The 19,745-nt window shown below is 44.5% G+C and overlaps 1 protein-coding gene across 2 annotated transcripts in view; it reads right to left on the bottom strand.

The window, feature by feature from the left end:
- ADAMTS3 (ADAM metallopeptidase with thrombospondin type 1 motif 3) overlaps positions 1-19,745 on the bottom strand; it is a 132,480-nt gene that overhangs the window by 20,130 nt on the left and 92,605 nt on the right. For both annotated transcript variants that reach the window (XM_037392227.1, XM_037392237.1), the window contains exons 5-11: positions 17,799-17,998; positions 6,289-6,372; positions 4,956-5,112; positions 3,665-3,770; positions 2,589-2,732; positions 922-1,054; positions 304-417 (exon numbers count right to left, since the gene is read on the bottom strand). In XM_037392227.1, the coding sequence (XP_037248124.1) occupies positions 304-417; positions 922-1,054; positions 2,589-2,732; positions 3,665-3,770; positions 4,956-5,112; positions 6,289-6,372; positions 17,799-17,998 (938 nt within the window). The remainder of the gene's footprint in view (positions 1-303; positions 418-921; positions 1,055-2,588; positions 2,733-3,664; positions 3,771-4,955; positions 5,113-6,288; positions 6,373-17,798; positions 17,999-19,745) is intronic.

Below are 19,745 nucleotides of genomic sequence, written 5' to 3'. Positions count from 1 at the left end.
CTTTGCAGATGAGACAAGAATCCAAAAAACGTAACAAAAAGGCCACAGAAGAGGCTGAGAATGGGTTACACCTCAACTGGGGTTTCTACATCCAAAATTTACTCTGCACTGGGGTAAGCCTTGTACTGTTCACAGGATATCACAGGGGTAAAGCACACCTCCCTCTTTTCCCTTCCTCAGGCTCCTGCCAGGGGATGCTGGGCAATTCCCTCTTGTCCTCTGTGCCCTTCAACCCAAACGAATGCAGCTTGGGTTTTGGGTTTTTTTTTTTCAATACAAACATAGTGAAAACACAATACTCACTTTTCCAGGGGCACATTCTGTCCCATCAAGTGGAGGTCCTTTCTTAGTCTTACAGAAATACGGGTTATCTGGATGGCTACACCACAACTGCTTGCATGGGTCAAAGGTTCGGAACTGAAACGCAGCACATTTATGTGATGAAATGCAACATTAGATTATTAATAGTTTTCAGATAAGGATTCAACCCACCCCGTCAATTCATCTCACGCACAGGGCTAGCAGTAAGTACAGTATCTTCAAAAAGAAAAAGGCAAAAGTATCTTCAGAAAGCAAAGGGCAGTTCTTATTCCCTGCGTCCTTGAGCTGGTGTGAAGAGGAAAAAAGACACCCAGAAATGGGAAGAAAATGAGGGGTTTTTTTCCGTTCTTCCTTAGGATCACTACCACAGGTCTGTGTCGTATGGACAGTGCTGCCATCCATTTGACCATTAACCCAAATGACCCAGCTGACTGGGTTTCACCCATAAATATCACTCTCCTCTTTATAGATCTGTTTAAACTACTCCATTAACTGCTCTTCAATTAGGAGCAAAATGCATATATTGCAGCTCTTAAATAAGGCCAGGCACCAACTTGCTGAATGAATGTTTTGTCTTTGCAATGACTGCCTTGGACATACCGCTGTGCACATTTTATAGCCAACGCCAAAATCAAAGCGGCACTGTTCATCCATGGAATAGTTGATGCCTGGCAGTTCAGGAAGCTTGGGCCAGTCATGTTCAAAAGGATCGTCAAGGAGACAGTCGTAAGAGCTGTGGAAAGAAACACAGAAAAAAAAAAAAGTCATAAGAAGATGTAGTGATTTGGTTTTTTGATTAGGGAGGTCAAAGTACTTACTCTTAGTAAGGCAATACTCCTTTCCTACAACCTGTTTTCTGTCCTGTTCACATAGTTATTGCTCCCCAAAGCACCGACAGTCCCTTCTGAAGGAATACCGCCTAGTGCAGCGGGACTGAGCAGTGGATGGGAAGATCCTACAGCAAAATCCCTGCATTTAGTGGAGACTGTGGAGAGGCATCTCCAGCCCTTCCCTGCCCTAGCGACACATGTGAAATGTGCACTTTACTTTCCTGTCACCAGAGATAGGAAACAAACACTGCTCCACTCTCAGAGCCAAAGGGGCAACGCCTCCATGTGCTTCGGCCTGAAGTATGATGCCTAATACAGGGCTGGACGCAAAGCCCCTTGTAGTCAGAGTCCTTCCACTGATTTTATGGAGCTTTTTGGAACAGGGCAGTGGTCTGAGAACAAAGCCTTCTTACCTGACATCTACTGTATCAACAGGGATGAAGCCCTGCCCTAGGCAAAGAGCAAGAATAAGGCTCGCTTTTTTCTCATTCCTGTTTAATTCTGATGTGATACTGGCAGGCTGCTCCTTCTGCACTGGCTATTTCACTTGAAGCTCTAAGGTCTCAGTCCATTGCCATTTTATGCTTTACGTTACAAATAGGGTTTCTTCTACAGGAAATTTGGGTCAACGCATTAAGTTTTCAATCAGTTTTGACTGGCTAACCCAGCTGTGAGCCATGGAGAAGAAAGCCTGAGTAAGAACAGGATGGAGAGGTACTTCCATGGAGGGAGACTAGAGCCAGCACAGTAAGAGATCTGTTCTCCTTTTCTCCCTCATTCAGACGCATGCTGCCTTCTCTCTTCCACAACTTTTGCTAGTTCCTTTTCTGAGTTTAGGGCTTCACCCTGCCCGTTCCCCAGCAGAACTCCGAGAGAAATCAAAAACCTAGAGAAAGCACCAGTTACCTAACATAAATTCTGCCTGAAAGCCTCCTGCTACCATTCCTCTCCCGAGGATGTGATGGGCTTGGAGTACAGCCCTAAGCAAGGAAGCATCATTCCTGGCTTATAGCTTTTCTGATATTGATTTGAAGGAGAAAGAGAGTATGGTAAAAAGGGTGAGGGGGAAACGGCTCCCTTGGAGCAGGCCAGCCGTGCAGGCAGTAGTATCTCGCCGGGGCTGCAAGGAAGCACAGAGGAGCCTACCGGGATGCCTCCGAAGGCTGAACCCTGCTGGGAGGCAGAGGGCAGGCCACCCTGGGGGATCCCACTCCTGTGAGGCCCCAGTACCGCTGCATTTAGAAAAAGGGCTTCCACAATTGGGGGTCCTGTTTATGACACTTGTGCTCGCCCCTTCATGCCGGGATTGCCTCTTCTCTTCCCTTCGCTGTCTAGCGGAGGGCAGCAGGCAGCACACTGGCCCCACATCCCAGGAACTGCAAAGGCTTCTGCTTCCTTCTGTACGACAACTACCGCCGAGCACTGACGGGTCCTTACTGTATGTATCTTTTGAGTTCTTGGCCGCTGCATCTGGACCAGTGGTAACGATGAAAGGCAGCCTGCACCAAGGGAGCCATAACACTCCCCATGGCTGTCTCATCCCCACATCTGTTCCCTTGACCATCGTGCTCCATTCCCAGCCTGTAACAAAGAACCAGCGTCAGAGCCCAGGCAGTTCCCACTCTTCCACAGGTAATACAACTGTAAAGAAAACAATTTTCCATGCGCACACAACCATGAAATTGTTCTTTGCGTTCTACAGATATCACCTGCATTTCAAACTGATCTTTGATGTCAGAACCTAAGGACGCTCTGAATACTTTTTAATTTATACTTTGTTCTATTTGTTTGTACCAGGAATGAACTAACTAGATGATGACAACTTCATATGCTTTGGATGAAGGTAAACAACTCTGCTCATTAGGGAGCTGTTCATTCCGACATTCAGTTGCTCACATTTGTGTACTCATTTATCAAAAGCAGCTATTTGAACAGAGCTAACAGTTATCATGGTGCATATCCAAAGAGCTAACACTGTTAGCATGTTACATCTCCAAGTGACCTGGTCATCTCCAGTTGGGCTAAATCCCTCCTGGTGAACTGAACAAGTAGCCTGCACTACTCAAGGATGACAAAAATCAGATCCTTAGTGCTTGTCGTTAATTCATCCAGACAGCTAACAGGGAGAACTTTTCTTAATCTTTACTCCCACCCTAATTTTCTATCCATTTTATCATTCTTGAAGAGATGCCAAATCTAACAAATCAGCATGTTCAGTTGATGAGAAGAAAGAAGTTAAGGATGCTTGACAAGCTACTGTCTCCACTGCCTGGGCCTTCCAGGTTTCTTACTGACTTCTGCATCACCCTAGAGAAAACAAGTTCCCCCTCTCTCTTCCCCCTCCTTTCTTCCCCCACTTATCTCTTCATTGCTTAAACCACTGATGCATTCCAGGGGGATGGAAATAAAATTAGCATAGCTTTCATATAGCTATTAAAATTAAACCATTGGAAGCAAGCAGGAGACACAGCACTGTATTTTGTTGGTGATCTAATTGTAAAAGTTAGACTTACACATGACCAGTTTCATGAGCAACAACAAAAGCTGATGAAAACCCGTCCTCATGGTTGAGAGTACAGCTTCGGACCGGGTGACACATGCCAGTAACAGGAGCATACCCTATGGAGAGAAATCACGTCTCATTCTTTTGCCCATTACATTTATTTTAAACAAGACACCCCCCCATAAACTTACTACCTGAGAAGAACCTAGGATTATTTTCTTTTGATTGTCCATTTTTTCTCTGTCTCTGCAATTGCTGTCAAACAGAGTAAATAGCTCTGACATACTGGGATTGATTCCACAGGCATCTGTGTTACTTCAGGCACTTTCACTTTTATCACCAAAGATGCACAAGATTCTTCTTGAATTAAAAGGTAGCGTTATAGGCTGGGATTTTTTGCATGTGTGCGCATTAGTACCTTCATTGACACACTGCCTGGTGCATACTGCACATCTTTTCCTCAGTAAAAGCTAAAATCTTTCTGATGACAGGGAAGTCTGCCTAACAGCTCCACCTAACCAGTTTCAATCCAGGCATGCCAGCCCAGACCTGAAAGAGAACTGAGACCTTTCTCTCCCCTTGAAAGGTGAAGGGACCATGGAGGTACTGCACACAAATCCTTAAGACATCTCCAGCTGGACAGCCAAAACACGGTCTCACCCAGACCTTTCTTTATCTGCACTGACATAAATCATGCGTTGTGAATTTACTTCCCATTATCGTTAGTTCCCTAGTCATGAAGACTAATGCAGGTATCAAAGCAGCTGGTATGCCATCTATAAAAAGCAATGTACAGTGAACGATGCAATAAAACAAAAGCAAAGTTGAATGCAAAGTATATTGAGCGTTCCTAGTGATCCCTGCAGACACACGCACAAACACCTGGTGTTTGAAGAAAGTAAATCGGTATTTACTTATATTTCTCAAGTAAGAAGTCTAATCTGCTACAGTTAGACGTAAATGGCAAGGACTCCCATGGCAAGGTCTACTCGCTTTTTATAAAGTACAGAAAATGAATGGGAGGAAGAACTTTCTTTGCACGACACAGTAATGACTACATGCTCAGCCTGTCCACATGAGCCTTTTCCAAAGCCAGAACAGGGAACCGGGAGGTCTGAGGAGCGTACATGCCTTCCCCAACAGCACCAGGCTTCAATACATCTTTAAAATTGAACACTTCCTTAAGTATCTGCTGAATCAAGGCCTACATTGCTTATTGTCTCAGGATCACCTAACAATGCAATTCCGCTGTTCTCCTATTTCCAAGTCCCGATAGTTTTGCTCCTGGTCAGCTGCATTACCTTGCATACCAGCGGGCCCAAAATCTTGCCTGGTTAAGAAGATGGCATGATCGTGATGCTCAGAGTGATTGGGGTCCGACTTCTGCTGCTGATACGCCCAGCGGCAAACGTTCTCCAAGCTTCTCGAGGGATTTCCCCTTTCAATCAAGCTAATGGACTGAAAGAACAACACATTAGACCCAGGAGCTCCTAAAGGTAGAAAATTCTGACAAGTTTGGATTTTCTTGGACCACTACCCAGGTTCCCCTTTCTCTCTTCCTAAGAGAGGAGTTATCACTGTCACGACAGCCTTCTCTCCTACCAGAACAGAAAACGTGCACACTAGCACTGACCATGCATGCGTAATAGTACATCTTTAGTTTTTTAGGTTTTTTTAAGGCAGTTTAATGAGTGTTCACATCATCTATGAAAATAACTGCCTTTCTGCATATAGCCTGTAACAGGCAGGAGGAAAAGACCACTTGATGTTAGGATCAAATAAGGCCATTTTTCTTTCTTTTGTTGGAACTTGCTCAGATTCTGGACTGCCAGAGGACAAAGTGCCTCAGCTGAGATGAATGAGCATGCAGTGGCACATGCAGATGGTGTGGAGGCAGTGAATAATATCAATACATAGGACAATGTCTCAAATGGTAGAAACACTGTAATGCCAGCAAACGTGTACCAACGAGCACAGATTACACATCTGGATCTGTTGGACCTCTACTACAGTGTGTGCCTACAAGCTCAGTAAATTTAGTTCCAGGACAAACATCACACTGATCTTTTGACTTGCCCAAATTCAGTGTCTGAGTTAAATGGGATAGGATCTTTGTCAAACCCTAAACAGCATTAGCACTTTCCTCTCATCCTGAACATTTTAACAAGTATTTGTTTCAAAAATCTCTGAATGTATTTTACCAGTAAAATCAATGTACTGTTACAAGTACTACCTGGGGTACAAAGTGGAGGAGTGTGTTGTAATCTGGTAAAAGGGGTGTACACAAAATGAGAAAAGGAGATAGTTGCCCTAGCAGACTGCTTGGAGGGGGTGCATCAGCAAGCCATGTTGGTCACCCAGGATGACTGCTTCTACTAAACTGGTTTAATTCCCGATTAAGGAAGGATTCACAAGGGCAAGAATTTAGGCTGCAAGCCTGAGCAGGCTGAGGGATGCTCATGGTCAGCCTCAGGAATGAGGGCACAAGCACATTTAGCACATGCCAAGCAGGGAAAGCAGTTCTCTGGACTAGCTTTCCAGTAGACTTCTGTTTCCACAATCCTGCATGTGATTCATATAGACTGTAACTACATAGAAGATGAAGGTGAAGAACTGGTTCTGAAACTTGCTTACCTTTGCATATCCTAACATGATCATTCGGACCAGCACCACATTTATGTGAACACCCAGGGATTCATCGTGGTAAATTTCATTCACCTGGGGAGGAAAAAAAGAGGAAAAATTAAAAAGAAAAAAACCCTGATTGTACCAAGAGACTTCCAAGGCAACATATATGTTATTTCAAGTGCTTACACCACTACAGTCTTCTCAAAAGAGGATTCACATCTCAAATCATCTCCATGCAGTGAGAAATGCAGACTAAGCTTCCCATCATCACATACTCCCTCACATAGAACTTTCTGAGGTACATGTCAAGACTTTTCTCAAGTTTAACAGCCTCTGGATCAAAGCCAATAGAAAAGGTGACTGGGGAAGAACAAGACTTGAAGTTCAAACCTTGGGAATACTTATCTCACTGCTTGATTTCACTCATTTGATAAACACAATGAGGGAAACGAGGTTATTCCTGAAAGTGAAGTTACAGCGGCGTGTTCAAGTTCACTGAGGGATTTAAAAGCAGATAGAGTTTGCTTTAACAACAGAGAAACCCATGTGGCCATCTCTGCTATGCCATCTGGCCACTCCAACTGCGGATGAATTCCAGATTCTGTTCCTAGTTGTTTCATCAACCATTTGTCTCACTTCGATCAGTTTAAACACATGGGATGTGTATTTTAGTGGGGAAAGTGGGCGAACATATTTTTGTTCATTTCATAAAAGATACTCTGCTGCCAGTAGCTCTCACTCAAGGAAATGTGCCGTTAGCTTCAGCGTAGGCTTGTTCTCGGAAAATACATGAGGATTTGACTTAAAGCCATTTTTGTATTCTGAAGCTCTGGGTTGGGAAGGCAGAATATTCAGACAACGACATGAACAACCAGGCTCCATTTCTGTACACGTGTAGGCATGCGTTTAGCTTTACAGATGTGAATAGTACTCTTGATTCTAAATCAACCTGAAAATTAATGGGAGAAGTGCTTCCAAATCCCAGAAATGCTTTGGAAAATTTCATCTGAAAGTTTTAAAGTCAAGAGCATTGCCAGAGACCTAAACACTGTAGTATACCTTACAGGATAATGATATCTCCAAATATGCTTGATTTCTGCAAGTCAGCGTGTTCCATCAGAAAAAAGTTTCAGCTGCATGAAAGCATGTCAAGTTTATGCAGTCTGGAAAGACTTACTATGTTACGAACAAGTGCTGGCCTGAGAAAACACCCATCTGTAAGACAACCTCCTGAGACCTCAAAACTCTCGTCCTCCAGGACTGCAGAAAACACGCAGGAAAGAGCAAACTTGGAAGCCCACAGGGAGTCCTTATAAACCAGTCCGCAGCTTTGCACCAGACTAGGTCTGCAGAGGTCTCCAGTGAGATCCTTATGTGTCATTTAAAGGCAGAATTTTGATTCAAGTGTTTTCAGTCCCATTTCCAAAGGCAACAAAGATTAGAGTCACCCCCTTCTGTCAGTTCTAAGGCCCCAATAAATTTTGGCCCCATTTACCACTTTCCAGCAACCTTTGCAAACCAATAAAGACCTCAAAGAAATTCAGTATCCAGAAGTTCTGTGAAAATAAGCTGGTGATTAGAAGTAACAGTCTTACTACTACGCACAAGGAAGGCAGGACTGCATATGCTTTATCACACACATGTACAGGAGCTTGGAGAGTGCTCCCAGCACCAGAGGAGCTTATGCACCATTAGAGAGCCCCGCCACGAGACAGAAATCCCGAGTAACGCTGCAGTTCCACTGCTCACTGAACAACTGAAATACTTCATGGTGGGTTTTGTTTTGAAGAGTTGCTTTTTTTTTTTTTTTAGAAGCAACTAAGACTGCTGCCCTACTTTTCAGAGATAAATTAGAATTACGTGGTCACTTTGTATAAAAAGTGACTCTTTTTAGAGTGTTTGTAGAACTGAAGTTTAAAAACCAGAATCATGCAGATGGCTCAAAAATTGTTCTTCCTGAGGACATTCCTTGTGTCTGGGAAGGTGAGAAATGCCCTGCCACCAGAGTATAAATTATGGGGCTAAAACATCTGAAGATCATCAGTGAAGTTACTCATCCCCCTAAAAATGAAATTAGTATTATATTATGGGTAATTGGTGAAAAATGAATACCACTGTTCAGAGGCTGGTATATTTGAATAGGATTTAGAGGTTGGTTTATGGTGTTCTTTGGGTTTTTTTTTTAGGTCAGGCTAAACAGAACTTCCCCTTCCCCTCAGGGAAGAAAGGTCATTCTGAGTTGTCCAGACTGTGGGACCTGGCACAACAATCTTAGCCCACGGTTTTTAAAAATGCATTCCCTTTTAGGACCAGCTGAGAACAGAGAACTGTCAGCAGGGCAGTTTTACAGAGATGGGTACATAACTCAGACTGCCCGTCTTGTGAAGCAATTATTCCAAAGTTCAATTATGCACCTCATATTTTCTTCCCATTAATGCAACAGCATTGCTCCCCACAATGGCTTGTGTCAGAAAAAATGCTCATGATTTCCATTGTGCCAAGAAACAATAAGCCTTCCAGGAGTGACTTTCCTAGAGACAAAAAGGATCCTGGAACTGACCTCAAGATTCAAGTCATCTTTAAGATTTCTCTGTGACACTGGTTTTTACCCCATTCTCTGTGGATTGCTTTGGAGGGCTGCACTACAGGATTCCCATGAGGAACAAGTTCGTATGTACTCTTGTGACTGAAACACAGGAAATCTTAGAACCTGTAACCTCACCAGAAGGACCCAAAGCTAAAAAAAGTGCTGAAAACATCAGCGTGGACTGCAGCACTTTCCAACTGCTGTAACTGCACGACACTGTGCTTATGATGGCAAAAGAAATTACATTCCAAAGATACCGGTACAAAACACATATATAAATCACACCCCAGTAAGCCTGATTTTTCTGATCTGAGCTGGTGGAACGTACCACAGATGGCCAACTGTCCACATAGCCTCTGCTGTAGTATTTAAAAGTAAAAAGGGGTTAGAGGAAATTCAATAGCAATATGCACGGGAAGGAATCAGTCAGTACTCTCTCGCTGGGACAGTGATGACAACCGTGAGACTCTGCAGACAAAGTTGAGAAGTATCTATTTACTGAATGGATAAAAAATTGTTCAAACAGACAAAAACAATGCACCTGGCAACTGAACTGAAAGACTGCAGTAAGGAGCACTGGAAAGGGAGGTAAATGCTAACCAAGGGACTTCAGTGCTTCTGTATGAAACCCACCCACCTGTACGGAGTAGTAATGTCATGGGTGAACCCACACTCCCAAACTGACATAAGACAACAATGGTGGAATCTAAGGCACCTTCGAGCCAGACCTCCTCCCTAAAGGAAAAGTGGCTGGATTCTCACCTGTCACAGAAATTGCTGCCTCTTGACCCGCAGTCACCCATAGCTCTCCAAGTTGCGCTGGATGGTCCCCCTGAGCACCTCCTGCAGTATGGCCTCTCGGTAGCTGGCCTTTCCAGCTTGGGACATATGGCAAGCTGCAGATGCACCGCTGGTTTTGCACAGGCCCAGTGCAATTCCCCCATCAGGGTCACCCACCAGTGCTCGCCGACCCTACCTCCACGGTGCCCAGGCAGGGGCTGCAAGCTAATTCAAGGCAACCTGTGGCCCTGCCGAGGGCCGAGGTCTCAAATCACTTGGCAGGGGGTAAAACCGTTTGTCCAGCAAAGCCTCACCCATCATCATAATCTCCCCAGACCAGCTCCCAGATCTGCCAGCGTAAGTGGTCCCTTCTGTCTTTCAGCTGGGAGGGATGGCTGCTGCTGGGTGGGCGCACAAAGAGACACGAGGAACCTGGACTCTGCCCTTCTTCTGTTCTTAGTACTGGCGGACTCAGACTGAGTTTGCTTTCCTGCCCATAGCGGCCTCCTTTGGTATTTTTTGATGAGAAGCGCTATATGATAACAGCATTACCTTGATTACCAGCTCTTCATTTCCTTCTCTTAGAATCTACGGTCTTTGAACACTTTTTTAAATTAATAGGATATTTCAACAGAAATTATTTAAGAGTAACTGAACTGATGGAGTAAGGTTACAGAAGTTTCTTTGCTGATGTTTCCCTCTGCTCATCACAGCAAGTTCCTCTCCACTTACATCAAATGCTTCATTTGGCTCTCTCTGGGTTTTGGGGACTGTACAGTCTCAATGACCTTCTGTTTATGCCTTGATCAAATTACTTAAATTTCCACATCTTACTTGCATGGGGCAAAATGCAGTTTCTTCATTAGTGTTCTACAGTGAAGGAATGTTGAGTAATTCAGAATTTGATGATTAATGCTGTTAGCTGCTCTACTGTTCACATCACTGGAAATGAAACAGCTTTGAAAAAAATAGTCAATCCACAGGTAGGAATCACTAGATTAAATGGCAAGGAGTGAGTCGTGCTCTTTTGTTGACACCTTCACACGCCATTAGCCTTTACTACAGGCTGAGGGCAATATTACATTAAAATTGATGTAAAATGATACATGGGATAAGTGAACATGTGATGACTGTATGCTATAGAAACAGCTCCCTAACTAATAATTTTGACAGACAATAAGGAAAGTTATAAGCCTGACAAAATAAAATATAAAAAATCAGGGTTGTGAAGAAGGGTGGCTTTGAAGGAGAAACAGCTGCCATAGCCTCTTTTATCTTGTGATAAAAAAAAAAAAGAGGACCTGGGCTGTTCTTGAAGCCCTGCAATTCACCTCCACACCATAACCCATCAACTGGATGAGAGGCAAGAACCATGACTCCCAAATTTGTAAGAAAAAGTCACCATCTACAGAACAGGCTGTTTGCCCATAAAGAACGTGCCTTGGTGCCCACTGTGATGTTGAAATGTGAGGAAATAAAGGGGAGATTTCCTTCTGAACCATGCTACTCAAGCATGTCTGCTTGCCACAGCAAGCTGGGCTCAGAGATGACAGTTCAAAGATTTCAAGTGAGAGAATACAAGCTGCATCATCCCCTTCATCCTCTTCCAGCTCAACACCCAAGCCGCAGCCCAGCCAGGTCAGCAGCAAGACTCCCACTGCCTGCTGTAACATCTTTTCATAGAATCATGGAATCGTTTAGGTTGGAAAAGACCTTGAAGATCATTAAGTCCAACCGTTAACCCAGCACTGCCAAGCCCACCACTAAACCATGTCCCCAAGCACCACATCCATGTGTCTTTTTAAACACCTCCAGGGATGGTGATGCCACCACCTCCCTGGGCAGCCTGTTCCAATGTCTGACCACCCTTTTGGTGAAGAAGTTTTTCCTAATGTCCAACCTAAACCTCCCCTGGCACAACTTGAGGCTGCCTCCGACTGGGTCCTGTCGCTTGTTACATGGGAGAAGAGATCAATCCCCAGCTCCCTACAGCCTCCTTCCAGGTAGTTGTAGCGGGCAGTAAGATCCACCCTGAGCCCCCTCCTCTCCAGGTGAACACCCCCAGTTCTCTCAGACGCTTCTCATAGGACTCGTGCCCCAGCCCTGCTCTGGTGTCTGGACACGCTGCAGCCCCTCGGTGTCCCCCGTGCAGCGAGGGGCCCAGCACCAAACACAGGATTTGACGTGTGGCCCCACAGTGCCCAGTGCAGGGGGACGGTCCCTGCGCTAGTCTTGCTGGCCACGCTGGGTCTGACACAAGCCAGGATGCTGCTGGCCTCCGTTATCTAGGGAAGGGTTTTACAGAGAACAACAGAGACTTAAAGAGGAGCAAGTATTTGGCTCAGTGAAGTTTCATTGTTTTTCATTTTTGTAGGTGTCCAGGCTCTGCAACACAGAGCAGCCTCCAGGAAAGCACTGAGCAGAGGCAAAGGAACTGGCAGGAACGGTGCTGAACGTGTGCTTTTCCGGCAACCCTTTTATTATGACAGTTTTTAAAAGCTCAATACTCAGGGAAGCGGTGCCTCAGCTTGCACAGGCCCTGCATTGACATCTCTACTGCCAGTAGATGGTGCTGCAGATGTTTAAGAAAAGATGGAAGTGTTTTGGGACAGTGTATCGGCTGGCTGTTTAAAAAGTTAAATGTTTTTAAAGCTAAAAAGACAATACATTCCGAAATCACCTTTAATGAAGATTTATTGTTCATGTCTCATGAGGTACGTGGTATAAAGAAAATGATTCCCTGCAAGGACTGTATCAAGAATATTTTGTTACTCACACGAACAATTAACTTTTCACCTCAACCTTTCTGGATTCAAATTTAACTTCCTTCTGTGGTTGCCAAAACTACGTTAACTCCTATTTCGCATTCTTCAGCAATCCCAGTTACCTGCGCAGTTTAGCACAGCCACAAGCCACCACTCAGGGGACACTGGCATTTCTGAAATGCTGCTCGCAAGAACAGCATGAGCTGTCTGCTGTATGCACACTGCAGTCGGCCACCAGTACCAGCGCTTGCTTCCATGTGGAACTGCACAGAAAAGAATAAGCGCTGATCTAATTTTTCTCCTTTATCTCAGATAATAACTATCAGGTAAAGGATTGGGTTAGAGAGTAGAAGAAGTCAAGAGATCTCTGAATTAAGTGATGTGTTTATGCCTTGCTATGCATTTCTAGATGGAGTAAATGGAAAAAGAGAGCAAATGATAAAGAGATGAAGAACTGCAGGTAGTGTGTGTGTGCATGGAGACCTCTGGCAGAATTTTTAGACATATCTGGCACTGCCTGTTCTTATTGAAGCTAATCATAAAGCTCTCATTGACTTCAGCATGTGGACAACAAACTAAATTGTTATTTAGAAAGAAGGTGATACACACAAAACTTTGATGCTCATCACCAAAAGAGAAATTCTGTCAAAAGCCACTTGCAATTTGAGAATGAATGATGCATGGAAGTACCGCTCTACTGGCTAATTTGCATTTATTCTCAGGAAAAAAAAATAACTGAAAGATATAAATACTGCCAAGTCCAAACCTGCTTACAATCCCTCAGTGTAACCCCATGCCCTCTGTGTATAACCTGTGCCCTTTCTGATCTCAGTTACTTTAATCCAGGGAAGCTCTGTCTGAAGTAAGTACCCAAGGGAGTAACAAATGTCAGCTGCCTAATGCAGGAGACCTTTAATTTCAGATTCAACACCACAGTGCTAAAAACATCAAGCTTTTTTTAAGCGTCCCCTTACAACACTGTAATAGCTGCCTCTGGCTGAAAGTGATCATTACGAATGTTTCACTGTTCTGTCTTCTGTTAGCTGAAAACCAAACATTCCTCTAAACTGAATGCAGTGCCTTCAAGATCCTCTCTCTTTGTTAGGGGTTTCTCTTAGGTAGCGCAGAGGAGAGGAAAGCCACTTTGTGAGAGATGACATAACACAAAAGAAGAGCTAGCTGCCAAGCATCAGATACACCAACAGTGCCACATGCCCCCTCCCCCCCAAAAAAAAAAAAACCCACAAATGGTGGTGAAAACCAATTCTCCTCTTGCAAAAGGTGGCCTCAACACCAGTGTGGCACACTACCACCTCACAGAGATGGGACCCGGCTCCTGACAGACTCCTCCCAGAGCTGCTGAAGGGCTGCCTTGGCTCTGTGGCATAACCAGGGTGGGGGAACAGAGGAGTGGGGGGAGAGGGAGCAGGGTTAGGCTTTCTCAGTCCTGCTTGCACCTCATTTCCCATTCCTCTGCCAGTTTTCACTCTACTTGCTTTCCTGCTGCACTCCTGCATGTTCTCTGAGGGATGCTTCACTGGGGATTAGGAACGGCACTAACGCTACGGCAGGGTTTGGGAGATGGAGGCTACAACTCCTCATGTGCTCCTGGCAAAGGTAAGAACAGGAAAACCAAAGAATCATCACAGAACGGTTTGGGCTGGAAGAGACCTTGAAGACCCCTAGTTCCCACCCCCTGCCAAAGGCAGGGACACCTCCCACCAGCCCAGGCTGCTCCCAGCCCCGTCCAGCCTGGCCTTGAGCGCTGCCAGGGATGGGACACCCACAGCTGCTCTGGGTAGTCTGGGCCAGCGCCTCACCACCCTCACGGTGAAGAACTTCTTCCTAATATCGAATCTAAATCTACCCTCTTGTAGTTTAAAACCATTCCCCTTGCCCTATCGCCGCAGGCCCTACTGATGTCGATTCTGTCGCTTCAAGGAACTGCCCAGTACTGGACAAGCCACTGAGCTACCCAAAACAACCCCAGGGGAACAACATTCCCTCCAGTGGGTGATTTTAGCCCCTGGCCCTTCTGGAAGGCAGGCTGCCAGTAAGTTGGGCAGTTCGTGCTTTGAGATAACAGTAAAGCTTCACCTCAGAGCTTGGGACTGTGCTAGATTTTATGGCTTTGGACTAGATGAGCCCATTTGGACTTTTGATATCTAGCGCTGACCTGTAACAGCTGTTTTAGATGCACTGCTGGGTTTTCCAGCCTGCATGTACAAATGTGACATATAGGGAAACACCTCAGGCATTTCTTCAGCTGGAAGTGAACCTCCAGGGCTGGAGCTCCCAATGGCATGGCAAGGCTGTGCCGTGCCTGACTCCCTGTGAGCCAGCGCTGGCACCGAGAGCAGTACAGTTGTGTCAGCACAGCGCTCTGCCCATGGTAACCAGTCTTGGCACAGGGTTGAACCCATGTGATTTAATACCGCTTTTTTGCACCGGAACAAAACAGTGCAATGTCCATACATATTTGCTCTTTTGAAGCCAGGAGCTGTCTCACATATGCTGCGTTATATATGGCAGAACTGCCTTCAACTTCCTCGCTTGGGAAGGCAAGTCTCAGCGAGTTACTGCCAGCCTTGCAAAAATCCCCACAAATGCTTGTAACATCCATCTTGAGTTCTTCCTCATCTGGAGCCTCCCATTTTAAGGAAGAGAAAGAGATACACGTTTAGATACACAAGGTTCAGTCCTGGACCTTCACACCACTAGATGCAAACCTAAATCTGAACCACAAGTCAAGTTCATGTCTGCCAGGCAACTTCAGCTGTGCTATGTCTGCTGGTGTCAGCAGTGGGTGGGACGGCAACAGCTGTGGTCCCTGTAGCTAAGGATCTTCTAGGAACAAGCAAAGACTTGCTCATGGGCTTTATGATTGCCTCAAAACTAAAAAAGAAGCTTCTCCTAACAACAAAGATATGCTAGACACATTCATGGCCATGAAAGTCTTGCTGTTGACTCAATCACATCTCAGAGGTGATCTGCAGCCACGAGCCCAGGTTCCGGTGGCTTGTTTCTCCTCAAGGATCTTCACACCCAGCCTCTTAACAGACCACAGCCAAAGGCATTCTGTGTGCACGTCAGAGGAGGGGAGGAAGTTATGATTAAATGCTTTGGGCTCCAAAACCAAAAGCACAGACATTACTTGACTTAACATCCCCCTGTCATCAAACCAAGATTCTACAGCATCCCTTTGCTTATTGTTAGGGAACAGCTCCCCTGGCACGCTAAAATACCACAGTGACCTCAAACATACAGGCTCACAATTACAGAAACAGTAGGAAAAGCATAAGACTGAACAAAACCCCAGGTTGTAAACCTAGCAGACTAAATTCTGTTTTCCAGTTACAATGTGTGTGTGTATCTGGAGTTTCTTATTCTAGATTTATAGCACAGTATAATTCTACACAGAGCCATCCTGGAAAACATATCAGTTGGTTTAAATTCATATAGATTATTTTTTTTCCCTCTCAAATTCTATGGATTAAATTTTTAAACTGCTGTTCCTCATTTTGGGAGCTAGAACAGGGTGGGTAGATTTTCAAAGACACTCAGCATGTTTGTGCTCTTGGAAAACTGAGATGGGACTGTGACAGGCAAAAGCTGTGTGCTAAGATTTTTTTATTTTTTTTTTAAAGGACCTGGCTTTAAACATCTAAAAGGTATCTGGGGTCTTATGACAATGAGACCATTCCTGTGGGTACACTTTGGTCCTGGCACTGTGTTTCACCCTCAGTATTTGAGGGGTCTCCCCTGTACCGAAGCTGTACAGTCTTTTGCGCATGCAGGACCTGTGTTGCTGGCAGCACAGTTCCTTATGAAGGAATAGCTTATTTATCTGACTGAGGAGCTTGCAAAGGGAGCAAAGAGACCTCCTCTAGATATAGCAACTCATTTTTAGTCTGAAACACAAGATTTTCAGCCTTAAGCCTCCATACCAGATTAGCCACATGCATGATGCAGCGGTGGCACAATATGCACTAAACAGGAGCTGTGTGTGGGAAAAAAAAAAGGATTTGGTGCAGGACACATTGCGACACAAGCCATGTGGATCAAAGCTTGGACTAAAGGCAGAATGAATGGGAAAGAAGTAATGTCTCAATCATTCTGAACGAGCATTAAGAGCAGAAAATGCTAAGAAAAAAATTATCGTCACAAGCATACGAACTAACCATAAACCAAGGACTGAAGGCCAAATCCACTGTATGTGCTATTCGCATCGGCTGTCCCTCCTCAAGGGGAATGCTGCATACGAGGGGGAGCTGAAACGGTGGTTTGGGGATGAAGGGGAGAAGGTGGTTCTGATACTTCACAATAGTGGAAGGACTGAATTCTCTCAGTCAGGAATGATGGTGGCTGACATGACGCAGAACAAAGAAATGTTACAAAGATGATTTCTAAGCCTAAGGAATAGTTTTTAAATTATTTCAGGAATAAAAACGTGAGTGTAAAAAACACGCGAATCATTTTCACATTCATCAAATTGTTATTAACTGTAAGCCTGTTCCCTTACAATCTGTCCTTAGGATATTGTTTTTCTTTCCTGGAAAACCTTATGATCCCCACAGCTTCTAAGATGTGTCCATATGGGTCTGACACTTAAAGGCATTAAGAAAAGTCCACACAATGCAAGGGATTATTATACATCTCCTTTACATGTCCTTCATGTATTTCTTTCAGAGTTCTTCTAAGATAGAAAAACCAGAAAACATTTAAGCTTGAGCAATTCCCGCATTCCGTGCTGGTGTAGTACATGACTTTTAATGCACAGTGTGAACTGTGCTCTTCTGTAATGTGCATTTCCACACAACCTGACAGCCTAGTTCCAGACCATAGCTTTACATATAGTATCTTGCCATTGATTTTACAACCAGAAATGTATACATAGACAAAAAATAAGACACACTATGATAAAGCGTTCTGTAAGTCTCCATTCCTTTGGAGTTTCCATGTAAATATGGATATTGCCACACAAGCTAAGGAACAGACATCATTAGAAGGTTTGCTTTCTTTCAAAGAGCCATTAGGTGTCTAGAACACTTTTTTGCTCTGCATGTTTATTCTTTTACTAGGTTTCCTTCAGAACTGTGTTGCAGGAGGAGAAAGGAATTACTAGAAATGTATCAAGTTCACATTTTCTCCCCACTGTCAACTATTTCCAAATTCTTGGAATACTCTAGAACATGCCCTAGAAAACTACTGTGAAAAAGACCAATTAAAGGAACATATTGAAAAGAAAGAACCATATCCACTAGCAGGCAAACCAATCACATTTATATTTTTATCAAATGTGGTCTCTTAGATACTCCTACTGGAGTCTGCAAAAGCCATTCACATTCTAAACCAAGCGGTGCAGCACTATGGAAGATACTCACTATGTTCATGAGGGTGAGGAGGTAGTTTTGAACATGTTCTTTGCCATGGAATCGGACAACAGAGTCATCCACACCTAGCAGCACCTCGATGTTGTAGTCGTCGTCTCCCGCATGCCTGCGTCGCCTCAGGGTTTCATTCAGATGCTGCTCTACGCTGCTGTTCAGGGAGCTCAGCTCTCCGAGGCCACCAAGAAGAGACCCTACAAGAAATAGGAAGACATCAACATTTGCTCCAATTCCACTTCAGAAACAACCTCCTGCACAACATCCTTACCTGCAGAGTCACTGCTTCTTTGGATAAAATAAATCAGGAACCCTGAAGAGATTATTCTAGTGGCATAGGGGTGGGGGAAATCACCAGGCACCTGATGACAAAATTCATTCAACCATATGGTTCTACAGTTTATCACATGGTAGTTATTTCAAGCATAAAATTTTAGGCCAAATACTGCAGGAGGCTTAGGGCAAACACCTGACCTCCTAATGCAGAATTTCCTCCCTCCTTTTTTTGCACCACATCAGGCACACGTTACAGAGTGCCACAGACACTGGATGCCTCAGTATTCACTGGGGATGCTGCACAATGCTGAACTTGAGGGGCTTTAGTGCTCAGAAGTAATGTGGTCAGCCCCAGCTCATGTTGAAAAGATCTCAGATAGCGGTGTTGTGTGTTTTGCTGTCATACCCCATCACTGGAACAGCTAATCTAGAGTTTCTGACTGACTTACTAGTTTTGTAAGTCTTTGTTTAAAAAGCAGGCACTGAAATAGCCTCTCCTGTGAATATCACAGAATACTTGAAGAGTCCCTTGAAAACGTGGGTCAAGGGGCAGAGTTCAGGTGAACCATTATGAATTTAATTTTTTAAAAAATGTTTATGCTATTGAATGCATCCTCTCATTTTTTAAGGGGATGCATTCAATACCTTGTACCTGCAATAACTCAAAAGCTGTTTCTTCCACTTAGGACAGTAATGCAAAACATTATCATGGATTTTTGACAGGAAAAAAGACAGCTGTAGGCTACTTAGTTCTTCCTAAATTTAAGCCAGCACACCAACAGGCTCTAAGCAATAAACAACAGTAAAGAGACCAGTTTGGAACATCTTAAGGTGCAAACAACTAGCTATGTACTGCAGACATTGCTAGGAACTGGGCTGTTCTTGTGTCTCTGGCTCCGTAACGGTCAAGGAGCATCCATCCCCATTCCCTCATTCCTTCATTTAGAAGAAAGAGATGACACAGCCCACAAATCCACAGTGATCTTCCTGCCCTATGAACCCAGCTAAAGCAACCAGCATCTAATGGATAGAAAGGGTAGTAAATAACCACCCTTTCACCAAAGGGGTGGTTGAGGATTGGAACAGGCTGCCCAGTGAGGTCGTGGAATCCCCTGGGTCCCCTGGAGGTGTTTAAAAAATGTATAGATGCAGTGCTTAGGGACATGATTTAGTGATGGACTTGGCAGTGCTGGGTTAATGGTTGGACTTGATGGTCCTAAAGGTCTTTTCCAACCTAAATGACTCTATGATTCTATGAAAGGGAAGGGTGGTCCTGCCTTCCACTCGTGTTGACTCTCATTGTAATGGGGCATTTCCGCAAACAATGACGCAGCTTTCAAGACCTTTTCTCTGGACTGGAGCTGATGAAAGCCAAGGTCGCAAGTACATAAACTGGCCCTTCACATGTTTTCAGGCAAGACTCGCAGTAAACTAGATTTTCCACACTTTCCACAAATTTTCCTTGTGGAAGGACAGCAGGATCAGGGCCAATGCGCTGGATGGCCACGGTGTAATTCATCTTGAGCAGATTCAACTAGTGGCTGAACTAGCTGGGAAGCCTTTCCCTCCTAAGTATCACAGTGGTTCGCAGCAACACAGAAATAACTCTCCCCAAACCCCACATCAAACGGCAAGGTTGTCCCCAGTTGTTTTCAGAAGCTTAGCCTG

This window comes from Falco rusticolus, chromosome 1 (assembly GCF_015220075.1).
Source record: "Falco rusticolus isolate bFalRus1 chromosome 1, bFalRus1.pri, whole genome shotgun sequence".
Lineage (NCBI taxonomy): Eukaryota > Metazoa > Chordata > Aves > Falconiformes > Falconidae > Falco > Falco rusticolus.
Note: the sequence above shows the minus strand (reverse complement) of the source record. Positions and strands in the feature narration are given on the sequence as shown.